This window comes from Balaenoptera physalus (assembly GCF_965194825.1).
Source record: "Balaenoptera physalus genome assembly, chromosome: 12".
Classification (NCBI taxonomy): Eukaryota; Metazoa; Chordata; class Mammalia; order Artiodactyla; family Balaenopteridae; genus Balaenoptera; species Balaenoptera physalus.
The window spans coordinates 25,790,371-25,809,367 of record NC_138897.1 but is presented as its reverse complement, the minus strand read 5'-3'; the positions used below and the strand labels follow the sequence as shown (position 1 = coordinate 25,809,367).

The 18,997-nt window shown below is 49.1% G+C and overlaps 1 protein-coding gene across 12 annotated transcripts in view; it reads left to right on the top strand.

The window, feature by feature from the left end:
* The window catches only part of CTIF (cap binding complex dependent translation initiation factor), a 303,940-nt gene that overhangs the window by 72,751 nt on the left and 212,192 nt on the right, over positions 1–18,997 (top strand). For 9 of the 12 annotated variants that reach the window (XM_082416537.1, XM_082416530.1, XM_082416534.1 and 6 more), the window contains exons 3-4: positions 4,052–4,099; positions 13,761–13,832. The exons of 1 other annotated variant lie outside the window; for it this stretch is intronic. In XM_082416537.1, coding sequence (XP_082272663.1) covers positions 4,052–4,099; positions 13,761–13,832 — 120 coding nt within the window. The remainder of the gene's footprint in view (positions 1–4,051; positions 4,100–13,760; positions 13,833–18,997) is intronic. 2 more of the 12 variants (XM_082416535.1, XM_082416536.1) reach the window with 1 other exon arrangement.

Sequence of the window (18,997 nt, the reverse complement as noted above, 5' to 3'; positions counted from 1 at the left end):
CGTGAATATTTCCTCTGATGTCGAATACAGGCCGTTGTTGGCGCCAAAGAATCAAGTCTCTCAGGCGGTCATCCAGGGCCCTGTGTGCCAGACCTCGTTACACACATGAAGCCTTCAGACCAGACTCTCAGGTTGGCCTCCCTGCTCCTGGTCAGTCTGTGGCAGCCCTGATCTTGGGTAGAAGGTGAACTCAGCTGAAAGACTGTGGGTCGAGATTTGGAAGTTTTGAGTTGTCTTGAGTAGAATGTGAACCATTAAGGGAAGTGACCATGTCACATGCATCTTTGCTGAACATGGTAAATTCTCAGTAGATATTTGTTCAAGAGTTGGTTCCAGATTTGCTACTAGCTGCCTGTGTGACCTCAGGCAAACCCCTCAACTTCTCTGAGGCTTGGCTTTCTTATCTGGTGAGTGGGGATGATCCCGCTGCCTCAGGAATGTTGGAAGGTCAAAGGTGATAAGAGGCTCCAAAACTACAGAGGGGCAGAGTGTTGTCTGCACCCAGAGGCTCGGGAGGGTCTCTTCTGCTCAGGGTCTGGGACCCAGTGTCCACCTCTTGTACTCGTCCCCCTCAAGCCTGGGACTCCTCTGTCAAGTAGAGAAGTTGACATGGGTGCCCTGCTTTGGAGAAAAGCCAAGTGCAACTGGCTGGCTCGCTATCTGGGTGGGCAGAAGATCCAGACCCTCCAGCTTTTTAGGAAGCGAGAATGAACGTGTGGCTTTCCTGGAACTCAGGACCAGGAGTGGACCTGGGAAATTGTGAAGCCTTACTGGTCCACACCTTATCCCCATTGGAGGGTAGGGAAGGCAAGATCTGCCCTGAGAGAGAAATCGATGCTTTCCTTGGCGTTCTTGAAGTTCTAAAATCACAGGTAGTGTGAGCCTGTAATCTGTTCAGTATTCATTCTACAAGTGTGTATTGAGCACCTGCTTGGTGTCTGGCACTGTCCTAGGACTGGGTACCTGGGAGTGAGTGAAAGAGATGAAAAGCTCAGCCCTCGTGGAACTTATCCCAGTGGTGGATGGCAACTGCTGTGGGGAAAAATAAATCAGGAAAATGGAGTGGGGAGTGATGAGGGTCAGGAGGGGTTTGCAATTTTAAATGGGATGTCAAAGAAGATGTCACTGAAGGAGGTGGAGAGGTGAACTTGCAGATGTCTGGGGAAGGGGCAGTCCAGGCAGAGGGGACAGCACGTGCAAAGGCCTGAGCTGGCAGGGTTATTCCAGGGGCAGCAGGGAGGCCGGTGTGGCTGGAGCAGAGAGAGAAAGAGGGAGAGCAGAGGAGATGCTTCAATGAGGCAGTGGGGTCAGGTAGACCAGATGTACAAGGGCTGAGTCCTGGGATCTGCCTACATTTAGAAAGCAGGGATGTGAGGGGGACCAGCAAAAGAGACCAAGAGGGGTTGGCAGTGAGGCAGGAGGAAATTCAGGTGAGAGTTGGGTGCTGGAAGCCCTGGGGAGGATGTGTTTCGAGGGTGTGAGGGGTGGGCTGACGGCTGCTGCAGGGCATTTGGGAGGAGGAGTGAGAATAACCTAAAGGAGCCACTGGGGCTGTTGGCGACCCTGATGGGAGGGGTGACGGTCCAGTGGTGGGGGTGAAGGTCAAGGAGATGGGTTTGAGATGGGAGGATAATGCAGTGCAGGTCCTCCCTGTGTTACAGGAGTTTCGCTCTAAAAGGGAGAGGCATGTGGTTCTGGGGTGAAGCGAGGTCACAACAGGAGCATTAACAATGAGCTGTGCATTGATGGGAGTGGTCCAGGGCAGAGGGGCCGCTTGCTGGAGCAATGGCCTTGAGTAGGTGAGAGGGCTTGGCCTCGGCTCGGGCCCTGTGAACCGGTGTGTGGGGCTAGCCTGACGTGTGCTGCCTGCCTCCCCAACTGAGTGGACTCTGGTGGCCTCCAGCAGGGCATCCCTCAATATTTCCTTCAGGTGAAATGGGTTCTTACAGGACGAGGGTCCCAGGAAGCTGTGAAGCTTCACCCCAGAGGAATGCTTTGTGAGTGATAGGATTTCTGTTCCCAGAGCAACCATCAGGGAGAATTTTGGAAGGAGGGGCCCTCCCAGCGCCTCTGAGCCCCCTGTGGGGACAGCTGAGCTTTCAGGATGTAGAGCAGATGGAGAAGTGCCCTCAATCTGGGCCCTGCACTCCCGGCTCCTGCTCCTGGGATAGGTTGGACCTAACCACGCTTGGATGGCCACATCTGGGTGGGCTGTTAAACAGATGTTGGCTTGAGGCAGAGTGTGGAAAACACTTGTACCATCTAGATGCATTCCTTAAACTTTCTGTATTCCCTGAGATTTCCTGGGAGAATGCAAACACCTGGCAGGATCCCAGGACCCGCCTGTGTGCAGGTGGCCGAGGGGGACATGTTTCACTCCTGCTCCCACCAACTACCCCCGCAACCCAAATACAGCTGGGGTCCAGACTCCAGAGGAGGGGGCAGCTGTGGCAACTCTAAGCAAGGCCAGTGTTAGATGTGTTATTATAACACACTTCTTTAAAAACATATAATCTCTATTGACACAGCTTTACAGGAAATCTTTCTGCTAAAGCACTTTTGCTTGTTTTTATTTAATCTGATGACTATTTTAACTGGAAGCCAAAGACAAAAACAAAAATAAAAAACCTCAGAGAATGTCCTGGGCTGCCCGTCTGTGGTGGTGTTTTGATGTTTCTGGGAGAGAAAATTGTTAAGAATCTTGGAAACCTTGAGAAAACTTGAGGGAGTGGAGAAGAATGTTGCTTTTCAGTGGGTGAGGTCATTTTTTAGGATCTGAGAGATGGCAGTTGACACTCAGGAAGAAAATACCTCATGATGCTTGTAAAGTTGTGTTCTGCCCCACCCCTCCCCCATCAGTAATTACTAGAAAGAAAAATGGATGGATGGATGGATGGATGGATGGGAGAGAGAGAGAGAAGAAACAGAGAGAGACAGAAAAGTGTCCTTTTTTTCCTACATGAGTAACCAAGAGAATGTATGCTCTAAGTTTCCCAACATGTTTGGGATACCAATTTAAAATTACACCCTCACCCACACCCACACATTTCAAAAGTGCCTGTCCTCCAGTGGATTCCAAGTCCCCAGAGGCACATCCTAAGAGTTGCCCTCACTCTGTCCTTGGGAGGAGGGGGATTATAGCCCTATTCTGCAGGAGGAAAGACTGAGACACAGAGGTGGAAAATGGCCAAACCCCACTGCTTGGTGGTGGCTGAGCTGAGCCCTGGTGCCCACCCGTTGCCCACCTACTTTTGGTTCCATGCTCGGCACAGGCTGTGACTAACAGGCTGTTGGGAAGTTAGTATATGTTTCCCCCTGTGGAATGAGAATTAGGATTCCAAATCTCATTGACCATTAACCTTTTGTGGAGGAGATTGGGATGTTATAAGTGGGGAAGTTTGGCACTTCTGACGTTGGTGGATGGTTTTGTGGATCATCAACGAGCTTTAACGCAGTGTTCACAACTCTGGCTGCATGTTGGAATTGCTCTGGAGCTTGGACAGATCCCACCCCAGAGTTGAGTGGAATGAGGAGGGGCCTGGGCATTGGCATCTCATCAGCCCCCACGTGACTCTGATGTTCTGCTCAGGTTGACGACCACAGCCACAGGTGGACTTGTCTGACTGCCTTCCTACCCCTCCATGTCCAGCTGCCTTCCCTTGGAAGGGTAGAACGTAGGGCCATTGTAAAGAGTGGATACACTTAATGAAAGCGTGTTTTACACTGAATTCTTGTTAGCAAGTCAAATGAAGAGCCAGTGAGGGTGAAGAGAACTTCCTGTAGTTCTTTTTGATGCTCTCAGGCACTTGGAAGTCCTGGGTTTTGTCTCATGCACAGAGACCTTACAGAGAGATGCGACCATGCAGATATGTAGGATGGATTCAGATTGGCATGATGTCGCTTTCTCACAATGCTTTTCCCTTCTCTTTCTCTTCACATTTTTCCTTACATTCTGCCTTCCCTGTTCACTGCTCCTTCATCCCTCTTTTATCCCATTCCCTCATTTCCTCCTGTCCTTTGAATCCTTTTTCCCTGTCATCTTTGCTCATAGGAGGAAGCGATCAATGGTGGACCACCTATAAAAGGCTTAACAGAAGAAGTGAGTTTAAGGGGACCTGTGGGGTGTGAATGTGGGGACTCATTCTTCTCCTTATTTAAAAAAATAATTTATTTTTCATTACACAAGTATTGTATGCATATATTCTCATGGTACATAAGAATTCAAATGCTAATTAGTTACGTCCGCATTCCACTGTCTTACCCTACCTCCCATTGGAATGATGAGTTAACTTCCTCACCTTTTCAATGCTTTTACATGTGTGTCGTATGTAAAATATGACTTACAGAAATATATTATTTCAAAATCATATATCATAGCTGGTGAATATGTTGTTCAATAACTCACCTTTTTCCCATGGCTGTATGCCCTAGGGATTCCTCCAGGCTTGTACATCTGCTGTGTTCTGTTTAATGGTTGCACAATAGCCCATAGTATGGATGTCCCATTGTTTAACCATTTACCTATTGCTGGGCATTTGGATTATTTCCAAACTTTCCCCTGGAAATACAAGCTATTTCAGTGAATACTTCTGAACGTGCCTCCTCCTGCACATATAAAACTGTTTCTTTAGGTGGATGCTGTGACGTAGAATCAATTTTAATAGCTATTGCCAAATTGCTCTCCAAAACGCCTGTTGCATTAGTCACAGGACCACCAGTGTATTGGGACAAATGGTCTTTTGTCACTTTAATTTGCATTTCCTCAATTTTTAGTGAGGTTGAGCACTTTTTAATCTGATTATCAGCCATTTTTTTAATAGGTTAAATTTTTATTTTACTTTTAAAGCAACAATTGGAAAAACAGAGACAATCAGAAAACAGAGAAAGAAGCCCACCATAATTTTTTTTTAAAGGAAGAATTTTTCTTTTTCTTTTTTTAATGTTTTTAGCTCTTTATTTATTTTTTAAATTTTATTTATTTATTTTATTTATTTTTGGCTGTGTTGGGTCTTCATTGCTGTGCACGGGCTTTCTCTCTAGTTGTGGTGAGCGAGGGCTACTCTTTGTTGCGGTGTGCGGGCTTCTCACTGCGGTGGCTTCTCTCGTTGCGGAGCATGGGCTCTAGGTGTACAGGCTCAGTAGTTGTGGCTCGCGGGCTCTAGAGCACAGGCTCAGTAGTTGTGGCGCACGGGCTTAGTTGCTCCGCAGCATGTGGGATCTTCCCGGACCAGAGATCAAACCAGTGTCCCCTGCATTGGCAGGTAGATTCTTAACCACTGCACCACCAGGGAAACCCCCACCATAATTTTATGATAAAAACTAGTGTAATTTTTGTGTATTATTTTTTCTTAATATACCTTTCAAGAGTTGAGCTTCTAGCATACATGTCACTTTTAGCTTGCTCGTTTATTTAGCATGGTTTCCTACACATTATTTGGTGGTTTTGGCATAAAGTATAATTGTTTAAACCTGCCAGTTACTGTTGGCTAAATAGTGAAATATAATTAGAGCTAAGAATGATTAATTCAGGCCCCGTTCTAGGCTCTGGGATAAAGTCATGAACAGAATGGACCATAATCCCTGTCCTCCTAGCTCTTACTTCCAGTTGCAGAAAGACAGGTGATAGACAAAGAAGAAAATAGATGTTAGAAGATGATACACATGAAGGAGGCAAGAAGGGGCGGGGTGCTGGGCTGTCTGAAATGCTTACTTAAAACTTTTGAGCAAAGATTTGAAGAAGGTGAGAGTTGAGGCCACTTAGGAACCAGCTTTCCAGGCAGAGGGGATGTTGAGGGCACAGCTCTGGTGTGGGAGTGTACCCCACTTTGATGAACAGCTTTGGGGCCAGTCTGGTGGGGAACAAAGAGCCAGGTCTGTGGGGCCTAGTCGGTGAGACGCCGGGAGGTTTTGAGCAGAGGAGGGACACGGTATCACTGGTTAAACTGGACCACTCTGGGTGCTGTGTGGAGAATAGGCTACAGCAAGGGGCAGGGCGGAAAGGAAGCAGGGAGACCAGGAAGTCCTTGGTTGGTCAGGGTCAGAGGTGATGGTGAATTGGAGCTGTGTGGCACCGTGGAGGTGGTGAGAAGTGGTGGTGAGATTCTCATACTTTAAGGCACAGATAACATGATTTTCTAATGCATGACCTTGACAATAGTCTGAGCCTATAGAAGGACAGACTTTCCAGAAATGAGATGGAAGACCCTGGAAGAGCAGCACTGGGGGAGCAAAGGTCAAGAGTTCAGGTTTTGGATGTGAAAGGTTTAAGATAATATTGGATGTCTTAGGAGAGATGTTGATCAAGCAGTTAGATGTACAAAGTGGCATTCAGAGGAGGGGAATGACCTGGAGATTCACATTTGTAAATAGCAGCATGTGGGTGGCATTTTAAGCCCAAGGAGTGAGGGAGCTTAGACAAGAGGGTCAAAGATTGAGCTCTAAGAAGTTGGGGCCATGAGGAGGAGCTACCAAAGGACACGGAGGGTGTCCATGTAACTCATTTACTCTGCATAACAATGCTATGAAGAAGATGCTGTTACTGTTGCCAGCATACATGGGAGGAAACAGAGGCACAGAGAGGTTGAATATGCTGCCTAAGGTCACACAGTGAGTATGTGGTCAGTGTGAGGTTTGAACCACATGATCTTGCTCCAGGTGCCATACGCTTAACCTCTGCTATGGCAGTTTCTGTCATTATTACAGCTTGGGGGAAACAGTCTGAGGGAGGAAGAGACTTTCCCAAGGTGATAGAGTAAGAGATAGAGCAGGAATATGAACTCATATTCGCTGCTTCAAGAACTCAGGCTCCTAATCACTGCGTTAAGCTGCCTCCACAATAGGAAAGTTGTTTGGGTTTCTCGTTAGTTAGTTAGTTTGTTTGTCTTAAGATCGGAGCAAGAAGCCTTTCTCCCTCTCTCAAATCTCAGCCCTTGGGCAGCATCCCCTCCCCCTCACACACAAGGTTTTCCTGGAGTATCACAGTGGAGGAGAGTGTGAGCTGCCAGCCCGTCTCTTCTCCCACCTCCTCTCTTCCCCCTCTCCTGGTCAGTAAGCCTTTGTGCCAGCACAGAGGAAGCAGTCGAACAAGCGCCTGACTTTGAGAAGCTCCCACCTTTAGGCTGTCCCCATCTCCTCTCAGGCCCTTCACCGGGAAAAGAGGACGTTGGGTGAGAGCAATGGTTCCCACTAGACCTTCGAATCGCCCCCCTGGGTGGTCCTGGCACCCCCTTGATTAAGAAGCCGTGGATAAGATGGCTTTTTAAATAATTTTTCACTTTGAAATAATTTCAGATGTACATAAAAATTATAATAATAGGACAAAGAATTCCTACATATCCTTCACCCAGATTCTCCAGTGTTAATATCTTACCACATTTATATTCTTTCTCTCATCTCTCGATAGATAGATAGATCAATTGATCAATAGATTCTGTATATAGAAAGATTTTCCCTTTATCTCTAAACACTTCACTGTGTGTTTCCTAAGAACAAGGACATTCTCTTTTTTTTTTATGGTATTTTATTTAATTTTATTTATTTATTTATTTATTTTTAACATCTTTATTGGAATATAATTGCTTTACAATGGTGTGTTAGTTTCTGCTTTATAACAAAGTGAATCAGCTATCGACAGATGAATGGATCAAGAAGATGTGGCACATATATACAATGGAATATTACTCCACCATAAAAAGGACATTCTCTTATAATTACAGTATAGGAAATAAACATTGATACAGTACTATCATTTAATCTATAGACCTTTTATTTCACCAGTTTTCTCAATAATATCCTTTATAGCAAAAGTTAAAAAAAAATTCTAGGCTCCTCAAAAAATTAAACATAGAATTTCTATATGATCCAGCAATTCTATTTCTGGGTATATACCCAAAAGAACTGAAAGCAAGAGCTTGACCTGATACCTGTACAACATGTTCATAGCAACATTATTCACAATAGCCAAAAGGTGGAAGCAACCCCAGTGTCCATCAGTGGATGATTGGATGGACGAAATGTGGTCCATACGTAGAGGAATATCATTGAGGCTTAAAATAAAGGAAATCCTGTCACGTGCTACAACATGGATGAACCCTGAGGACTTTTATGCCAAGAGAAATAAACCAGGCACAAAAGGACAAGTACTGTATGATCTCACTTCTATGAGGCATGTAGAGGAGTCAAATTCATAGAGAATGAAAGCAGAATGGTTGTTATCAGGGGCTTGGAGGAGGTGGGATGGGGAGTTAGTGTTTGAGGGGGACAGTTTTAGTTTGGGATGAAAAAGTGCTGAAGACGGATGGAGCTGGAGTGCTGGATGGTGGTGATGGTTGTACAGCAGTGTGAATGTACTTCATGCCACTGAATTGTACACTTAAAAATATTTAAAATGGTAAATTATGTATATTTTACTACAATAAAAATTTCTGGTTCAACATCTAATGCAAGACCATACATCACATTGAGTTAGTTTCCAACATTTTGACTGGCTCTTTGAATTAATACCTATTTATCCCCTTTACTCGTTCTGCTACTTTTTGGCTGTGTAACCCTGGCTGTTACTTAACCATGCTATGCCTCAAATTCCATATTTGCAAAGTGGGGGTAATACATGGGCCTTGGGATCTATGTGGAGTGAATGTTAATGTAAGTAGCAGGCTTAGAATAGTGCTTGGATTAAATGAAATCTTTGTATTTTCTGGGGATGAGTCCTTTGATACACATGTTGCAAGTGGCCTCTCACTTGTCTTTAATTGTGTTTGTGATTTCTTTTGTCACAAAAAATTTTAGACTTTGATGGAGTTTAAAACTTGTATCTTGGATTTTAACCGACTTGGAATGTGTTGTCCACGGTACTGGGAGGCAGATTCTAGGGTCATTTTTTCCTCGCTGGCTCGCTGGTTGTCTCAGTCCTTGTGTTTATTGATGGTCTCTCCTTTCCCCTGATGTGAAACATTGTCCTTATCACATACTAAGTTCCCATTTGCACATCTGTTTGTTTATGGATGTGGTTTTATCAGTTGATCTCTTCCTCTCCTCCTGTGCTGATTCAGCCTGATGGTTTGGCTCTGGCCCTGATACAGTTTGATGTCTGGAAGGGCGAGCCCCGGGGACTTTAGACACCACCCAAGGGGGCGGTTTATCCTTAGCACTTTCAGCCTCCCCCAGCCTGGGGCTTTTCCCTTTTCGCTCCTCCGCCCTCAGCTTTCAGTGGCTTCCTCTGTCCTCCATCAAGTCTGCTCCAAAAATACTGTCCATCCTGGGGTGCAAATGACTGATAATAAGATTTTAATTCTTTTAGCATGAAGTATTTAAAGTGTACCGATAGAAGCAGAGAATAATAGAATAAGCACCTGTTTTGAGTACAGACTAAGCATCTGTACTCCTGTTTGTTAAACCTTAACCCTGTGCCATCTTTGTTTCATCTTTTTAAATTAAGAAATAAATTATAGCAGTTATGGTGAAGACCCAATTGTGAATTCCATGTCCGTTGTTCCCGTACATACAGATTTCCCACTTTTCCTGCCTCTTTGTGTTCAACGACCTTTTCAGGAGGGGCCACCTTACCCCCCAGAGAACTTGCTCCCAGCTGTAAACCCTTCACCTCAAAGGAGAAATGCCCTGGCTGGACCAGGCACAGGGGCAGGGCCGAGGAGATTGCTCCCCAAGGGGGCCCTTCTCTTGTTCTGGAATCATCTCGTACAGATAAGGACAGGTTCCTGGAAGGCCTGTGTCTGGAGAATTTTCTAGGCGGTGGCTCAGAAAAGGCAGAGGGGAGGGAGGAGGTGGTGGCTGCAGCCTAAGGAGAGAGAAGACAGCGTGGGCATCGGAATCCCAGCAGCGGGGAGGAGCTTTGAACAGGGAAGGGAGAGCTCCCAGGGGCTTGCAGGGTCAGGCAGCAGCAGAGAGCGGATGTGGCTGGGGGGTTGGGTGCCGCACGGGCCCAGTGGTACAACTTCCTGGGAGAACTGCAGTGGCTCACATTTAATTCCTCCCCGGGGGTCAGGAAAGCAGGACCCAGCTGGACCACACTCCCTGCCCGAAAAGCTTTCCCTGGGGGCCATGGCTGGCTCTGTGGGGTGGGTTTCTGTGGACTTTCCTATCTTGCTAGCTTTCCTAAACACATCAGCCCTCTGTTCACTGCTTAACTGTGTGATGCCCTCAGAGCCACTTCTTCATTTCTGTCTCTGCCTGCTCTCCCGGTGGAAACCTGCATGTCGGCCTCTAGCTTCCCGACCAGTGGGTTCCCCACACCCACACTCCGGGCCAGTTCAGCCTGTTCTGACACAGCTCTGATGACGCCCTCCCCTAACAGAAGCCTTCGGCCTCACTCCACCCAGGAAGCGTCTCTGACCGCTTAGCGGGAGAGTCCTGCTTGCTACCCTCTACCCCTGAGCTGGCCAGTGTTCCCCTGCCATGTCCACACTTGGGCTCACTCTTCTCCAGGGGTCCGGCCTCAAGTGCTTTCCTTGCCTAGGGAATCCCTCCGAGAGCACACACTGTCCCTTCTCAGCTTCGCCCTCGCCCTCCCCCTCCCCCTCCCCCTCCCCCTCCCCGCGTTAACTGTTACTGGACATCTCACCTCTCCTGTGAAGGGAGCGCCGGTGGCAGGTCCCACACCAAAGGTGCTCAGGAAGGTCGGCCAGTGTAAAGTTAAGGATGACCTTTGACCAAGCACAGCAGTCTCATCGGAGCTTGGAATCGCTCTGGGAAAGCCTAGCCAAGGGGCTGAGGTGGCACGTGGCTGTGCACGAAGCCTCGGCTGCCCCTCTGTGCCCACTTGTCAGGAGCAGCCCGTGTTGCTTCCCATCCCCGCCCTGCCGGGGCCACGCGGGGACCACGCTGACCCCAGGAGGAGGTGTGCCCACCCTCAAGTCACCTCTCTGCGAGATGTCACGTCAGCAGTGCGCAGCTGGGGTTGCAGTGTTTGGGATGCCCCACTGGAGGAAGCCTTTCTCTGCAAGGCTGTGCTGGGATGGGACGAGAAGGGCAGGATCTAGTTCTCTCCTGGCCAGTAGTCACTGCGTGCCTTGACCATCCTCCCCACTGTCAGCCAGTCTCCAACCAGGAAAGGAGAAGCCACTCAAGTATAGAAAGCAGTAAAGCAGAGGGATTGTTTTTATAGTAGTTCAAATAGTTTACAAATATATATATATAAACACATATGTGGATTACTTTTTTTTTTTTTTTTGGCTGTGCCACGCGACATGTGAGATCTTAGTTCCCTGACCAGGGATCCAACCCGCGCCCCCTTCGGTGGAAGCACAGAGTCTTAACCACTGGACCACCAGGGAAGTCCCTGGATTACTTTTTATTTTGAAGTTACTTTTGACTCATAGCAGAGGTGCAAAAATAGTACAGGGTGTTCCCATGTACCTGTCCCCTAATATGAATATCTTACATAACCATAGTACAATGATCAGAACTAAGAAATTAACATTGGTACAATGAGACTTTATTTGAATATCACCAGTTTATCTACTAATGTCCTTTTTCTGTTCCAAGATTCAAATTTGCATCTAATTGTCATGCTTTCTTATTCTCCTCCAACCTGTGACACTCCCGTGGTCTTTTCTTATCCCTACAACCTTGACACTTTTGAAGAGTATTGGTCATTTATTTTTTGGAAAGTTCATCAGTTTGGGTTGCCTGATATTCTCTCATGATCATATTGAGATTGTGCATTTTTGGCAAGAACACCTCAGGAATGACATGGCCCTTCTCAGGGCATTATGCTGGGAAGTCCACGGTGGTCATATGTTTTATTACAAATGATATTATCCTTGATCACTTGGTTTAAGGTGGTGACTGATAGATTTCTCATTTTTCCCTTTTTTTCTCCTATAATTTAATAAATATCTTTGCAGAGATGCTTTGAGACTACAAATATCCAGACAGAGGGAATTTAACCCAGGGAATTGGTTACCCAGATAATAAAAGAGCTGAGAAACTAAACAACCACAGGAAGCCATTACCACCTCTAGGCCTGAGGCACAAAGGGAGGAGATGGTATTGCCAGAGCCCAGCGTTAGGGGTCGTGCACAGAGGGCCTATCTGGTGAGGCTGGAGCCTTGAAGGAGACCCAGTCATTGCTGGTAATGCTGCCTGAAGCATAGAGAGATGGGGGAGAAACACCGCGGCTTCTCTCTCTTCCTGTCTCCCATTGGCCCAACCCAGCTGGAAGCCAACTGAGTCTGCAGGGTTCAGCCCCTCTGCAGTACAGAGCAGGGATGGGCAAGAAGTGGCTCTGAGGGCACACTCTCTTGAGACTGGTACCTTGCCTTTGCCAATTCCTTCGAGCTGAGCTGTGCTGTCCAATAGGGCAGCCACTAGCCACATGTGGCTCTTGAGTACTTGAAATTGAAAATGCTTTAAGCAGATTTCAAAACCTTAGTATGGAGAGAAGTATGTAAAATATCTCATTGATCATTTTTATATCAATTACCTATTGAGATAAACATATATTGAGGTAAATAAAATGCATTATTAAGTTTAATTTTACCTTTTTCTTTTTTCTTCTTTAAATCTGGCTACTAGATCATTTAAAATTATGTCTGCGGTTCCTATTCGTTGGCCAGCACTGCTGTAGAGTACACTTGTACCAGCCTGTACCATCGGCATTGTAATAAAATGTCTTTCCTATACAAAGGTCATGCCCTTGAACCCCAGTCGGGAGGGTGTGTCTAGCCAAGGTTTCACAAATCCAGGACGGTGATGGCTTTGAGCCATCCACACTCACTCACAGTTTTGAACTAGTGTGTCAAACAGAGAGAGACTGGGCTCCTCTGCTTTTTATGAATCATACAGGGTGTAGGTCAAGATCAATGTTCAACGTGAGCTGGAGAGCCTACCTAACATTTAACACAATAATAAAAGCACCACCATATACACAGATAGGACATTACCGTGGAAGAGCTGCACTCTTACTACTACTTTATATCTATATATAGATTTTGTGTAGCTTACAAAGTCCCTTCATTTCAACCTTGCAGAGTCATCCAGCCTTGCTGTCCCCATTTTATAGATGACAAAGTGAAGCCTGGGAGATTACATGGATTTCAGTGGCTCTCAAACTTCTGGTGCATCCCTTGGAAAGCTTGTCAAAATGGAGAAGACAGGTGCTGCCCTCAGCGAGTGATTCAGTAGGTGGAGGGTAGGACCCAGAGACCCTTTATGTGGCAGGCTTTGGGGACTGTCACACTGGTAGTTGTCATATCACACTCTGGGGCACATGAGACCCCTGAGGTCAGTGGTGGGACTGGGCTTCTGACGGCCAGTCTGGGGCTCTCCCCCGATGCCATGCTCTCCTGTCGGTCCACAGGTCCACCGTACTTCGGGGCTGGGTGGACGGGATGAACCACACACACATGCCTCTCCTCTAGCTCCAACCTTGACCCTGACTAGTGTGGCTGAAGCATGGTTAGGTGGTCAAACATGGTGCTGGTTTCTCAAAACTCATATTTACCCTCTGTGCTGTCTGGTTGGCTTTGGACTGTAGCTGGCTCTTCATCACTTTGGTGGGCTTAGGTGACAGGAAATGAGTTTGCCTTCCCCACACATACGCCAAAGGGTCACCTCCATGTGGCACTGGGAGATGCCAAGTGGGACCTGCTGGTACAGAAAGATTTGTCTCTGAAAATGGCTGAGCAGGATTGCATACTGGCTCTACTGCAGCAGGGCGGGGCTGTGCCTGGGGGGCCAGGGCAGAGCGAGTATGAGCCTGTGTGTCCTGCCATCACTGACCACTCCTTTCTCCCCTGCAGTGGACGGCAGACTGCAGTGAGCAGCTGGACTGCAGCTATTCCTTCTCCCGAGGGCGAGCCCCCCTGCAGCAGGTAGGAAGCCAGCTCCGTGCTCCATCTGGGGGTCATCGTGGTCTTGTCTGTCTGGGTTCCTGGGCTGTTCACCATGCTGCTCCTGAGAGGTGGTGATGTGAGAGTGCGGGAAATGGGACAGGGGAGGGTGCAGTCTGCCCTCTGGAAAGTTCTCCCTGAATATCCAGCCCACAGTGAAGCCCTCCCTGCCCAGAACACATAGATTCATAAGATTTATTTTTAGTAGCAGCATTATTTATAATAACAAACATCTGTAAACAACTACTGATCCGTTGAGAGGAGAATAGATAAACGATACGTGATATATCCTTACAATGTACTGTAATAGAGCAATAAAGTGAGTGATCTGTGATACATCCTTACGGTGGAATATTATACAGCAGTAAAATGAGTGAACTGGAGGTTCGCACATCAGCGATGATGATGGATCCTAGGGTTTTGGTGGTGGTGGGGCACTCTGGAGATCGCTTCTGCTCCAGGTTTGCAGAGGACCTGGAGGGGCAGACTGTGGGTGTGCGGGAAGCCAACCAGCTTCCTGGGACCAGGCTGGAGTCCGCTGCCTCTCCCCCTGCTGCTTCCCTGTGAGATCCCGAGGGGGCCCCTGTGCGGGTCATGTGGCCGCGAGGGAAGGAGGCAGCTGCTCTTTGAGAGCCGTCCCTGGTGACCCCCAGGTCCCGTACACCCTCTGGTTGTCGAGCTGTTCTTACTGATACCTCGTCCCACGAGAGATGGTGGGATCAGAGACTGAAAACTCCGTCTATCCCCGACCCCCAGCCCAGCCTCCCACTGCACCTGTCCAGAGAGATGAGGGAGGCGTTATGGGCTTCAGCAGTACCTTGCTCCCAGTTCCAAAGCACCTGTGTTGACACATTGCCTGGGCCCACTTGCTTGTGCCTGACTTCGGTCCATGGTGCTGATTAAACCAACTCTTCTCTATTCTGTCGTGAGGGAAGGTGGGCAGTGGCCTCAGTTCCAGATCTTTCTTAGGCTGTAGGGCTTCGCTATACCATGGGGTGTGTGTGTCGGGGCAGCTGCCCTGGACAGTCCTGTCACATGACGAGATGCTTGTGTGTGTGTTTCGTTGATTCTTAAGTAGGAGGCCGTGATAAAGCCAGGGCGGGGTGCTCTGCCACAAACTTGGCGGCAGTTCTCTGTGTCCTCAGCTTCCTCATGCAAAAACCAGGAGACTCGGTGGCTTCTGAGGGTCCTTCCAGCTTCTCCGTGCCATTTACAGACAGGGAAGTTGGGGTCCATGGAGGTGCCATGACCTGACCAAGCTGGGACTTGAACGCAGGTCTTTGCCTGTCCTGTCCCCTCATCGGCCCTTTACCTTGTCTTCCTGTAGTAGGTAGCCTTCTACGGAGGTCTTTTGTCCTCACCACTAGGCTGCTGGTACTTGGTCACGGACTCTGTTTATACCCCCTAAACCCCTCCAGCTCTTGGCCGAAGGCCTGACACATCAGGGGCACTGTCACTAGTGTCTGCCAATTATCTGGGGTTTCCTACGTGAAGATTCTCTTAACTCTTCAGCAGCAAAGGTGGACTTGGATTTGGGGACTCAAGAATCAGAGAGAGAGCTTCAGGGAAGGGTTGAAAGTCTTGGATGGGGACGTAAGAGGCTGGTAAATGAGAGATTGAAAAACCAGCTCTCTGTTATTTAGTCAGTAGGTGTCTGGTTCTGGAATCGTCCAGAGTCTTCCTTTTTGTTCTCACTCCTTTATCTTCTTTTCTGGGTCCCCTCTCCCCACCCTTTCTCTCTGGTCCCATTTTCCCATCACTCTGGACAGGTTTCCAGGGGGATGAGAATGGCATATCCTCCCACTTGCTTCTCATCTGCCTGTCTCACTCTGAGCTGTCCTTTCACAGCTGGTTTCACCCCCTGGAGGAGGGTGGGTGGGGAGTTGGCCAGGGCTAGGGGCTTGTGGGAAGGGATACCCTGGCACCATGAAGACCAGCTGACCCTGAATCCCATCTTAGAAGCAGCTGAACAGTCGGCTTGGGGTAAGCAGGGGCTGAATGAAATGCAAAATGAAATGCAACTGAACTTAAAGAAGAAATTGTAAAAGGCTCATGTTAGGTCCTTTCTTGGCAGGTGGAACTGAGCATAAGTCCATTATAGGGGAAGAGCCCCAGGAAGGGGGAGGCGGGCTCTCAGGATGTAAACCCGCTTTACTTCCCCGATGTGCCCGGAGCACGAGGGCTTCATAGTAGGGGTTTCCTACAGGCCATGGGGCCATTGGCACTCCCACCGCCCCCGTGTAGTCTGTCTGATCATCTCAGAGGGAGGAAGGGGGAGACATCTGCTTCCAAGAAGCGGAAGAGTAGCCGGGGCACCGGGGGACAGCCACGGCCTCAGCCCCACGTGCCACGTGCCTTGTGCGTTCTGGATTCAGAGCCCGCGGTGTCCCCATGCGGCGAGCCAGCCGGGGGAAGCGGGAAGCCTGCTCCGCCTGAGTCCTGGTGAGGTCGCACCCTGTGCCGTGAGAAGCTGCTTAGAGCCGAGGAAAGCTCAGCGGGCCCAAGAGTTCAGGGTGTTTGCAGAGGGATTTTTCATAGATTCTTCTGCCAGGGAGTGTTTGTAGTGGCCTGGAGCATGGCCCCTGAAGGACAAGATAATGTGTAAAAGAATGCCCAGTGCAGGACAGGAGACACAGTGTGCACGGCGTGGCCAGACCTCAGGTGGCCCAGAGGTAAGGCACTCGGGCAGGCCGAGCAGAGGAGGTGGCATCGGGCTGGCACTCCCGGAAGGCCCCGGACGCTGTACCCGCACTGCACGGAGAGGCAGGATTGAAATGAGGTCTCCTGAGGTCATCACCTTGGTTCGGTGATGAAAGGCCTGCTTGTAGACATTGGTAACTCAGTTAATTAGGGTACGAACAATAGAGTGGTGTAAACAAGATGGAAGTCTCCTTCTCTCTCGCCACCCTCCTGGGAGGGTGTTCAGGGCTGGCATGGCAGCTCAACAGTGCTGGGACAGCCTCCTTCTTTCTCATGCTCTGCCCTCTCTGGGGTGTTGCCCTTGTCCCATAGCCCATGCTGGCTCACGTCCACGTCCACATTCCTGCCAGTGGGCACACCCACCCTGGGCTTCATCTCCAGGAACCTCTGGTGTCCCCTCAAGAAGCAGCCATCTTTTTTTAAAAGTTAAAAATTTTTTAAATTTTTTGTCCGCACGACATGTGGGATCTTAGCTCCCCGACCAGGGATGGAACCCTCGCCCCCTGCAGTGGAAGCGCAGAGTCTTAACCACTGGGCCGCCAGGGAAGTCCGTGAAGCAGCCATCTTCTGATGCCCTCCGGTGGGGGGATCAAAGCTGGTCAGCATCCCTTGAGTGACGTAAGGAAAGCCCCACAACTTACCGGAGACAGCTGCTCCTGCCCACCCTGCCCTGGAGCGGCCCCCTGATGGAGGGGAAACCGGGAGCTGCCAGCTGAAGAGTGCCTTAGCTGGGGGCAGCTCTGACGGGATGCCGCTGCCCATACAGCCTTCAAGGCCCTTCAGCCTGGTCCACCAGATGTAGGAGCGCTGGACCAGCTCATATAAGCACCCACTGGCCTCCTCACTGCACCCTCTCAACGAGGCAGACACCCTCACCCGCACACTAATCTGTGGTGTGTTCAGGACATTCCGTATGTACATCTGCCTGCCCCCTCAGCCTGCTGGTGGGCCTTGAGCTGGGCGCCGCCAGGGCTCCCTTTACATCCCTGACTGCCCCCCCCCCACCAGCCTAGGGCCTTGCACACAGTAGGTGCTCAATAATGATACCTGAGATGGCTCAGACCCAGTCTATGTAGTCATTCCCTAGCAGGTCCTGTTCCTCTGGACACACCAACTTTGCTGAGCTTTTGGAAGTCATTGGGATGATGGGGCAGCTCTACTATCCCACATTCACCCCTGGGAAGAATTTCAGGAGGAAACTGAGGCTAGATTGAGACTGGGGTGGCTGCTCTAGCACTTTCCCTGACTGCCCCACCTTGGGCACGTGTGCCCAGGACAGTGGGGCCCACAGGAGGGTGCTGAGGTGCTGCGTTCTGCCCAGGAGGCTGTGTGGTGAGTCACAGACCATGCACTGCATGAGGAGCTGGGTGCAGGCACCATCTGGGGATTAGTCATGCACTGGGATTATTTTTGTTGTTTTAATTAATGTTTAAAACCAAAACAACCCTTGCCTTCTCTGAACCCTTTCAGAGGCACAACGTAGAGGTAAGCCAGGGTAGGTAGAGTCCCATGAGATGGGAGGAGGGGGCTCAGAGAGTCCAGAACAAAAAATGGGCTCCATGTAGTCCTGAAGAGGCCCGTTAACTGCCTGTAGTCAGGACTCGGCTGTACTGGGGACTGTTTGGCATCCTGGCAGCATCTTTCCAAGAGAGCTCGTCCACCACCTAGTCATTTACTCAGGAGGTCGGAATACAGTTTCCACCTTCTTATTGTAACAGGGGAGGTGCCCGGAGATGATTTAGAGGAAGGCACCTGAAATGAGAGAGTGCAGCCCACTGCATTTAGACGACATCCCAGGTGCCAGCCCAGGACTTAGCATTCAGGGAAGGAAGCTGAAGGCATGTGAAAGGTTATGTGGAGTCAGGAGCAAACAGGTCTTCTCCATCAGCACAGAAATGCCAAGGAAAGGAAATTGATGTGCCTGACAGCAACAGTGCCTCTGATTAGACCTTGAGAAGGACTTCCTGACCGAAGGACTTGTTGGCCCACGGTGTTGGCTATTGAGCAAGTGATGGGATCTTTGCTGGGAACCTGATGAGCCCACATCTTACCAGACAGGTTCATGCAAAGCCCTGGGAAAGGTGGGGATGTGTCAGAAATGGTGTCCTGAGTCCTGGCTGACAGGCTGTGATCCCACACTCCCTGGAGTGAGGAGAGAAGGGCACTCCCTTCTTCCACCCGTGATGCCCGGTAGCAAATCGAAGCATCAGGAGAGAGTGAAAAGAGCCTTGTTCCAGGGTTCAGAAGAACCAGATGTTGACCCAGGTGTGGCGTGCACTCCAATGCCTCTTCCACAAAATGAGGCATTGGACTACACAGACTTCTCTGAGCCTCTCTGGAAACATCTTTCACTGTTTATATTCTGTGTCTCCATGAAGTGGGTCCAAACAGCTGCTAAAATCAGCAGGTCTGGATTTTCCTGATTTCTCTACTGTTCCCCCCACATA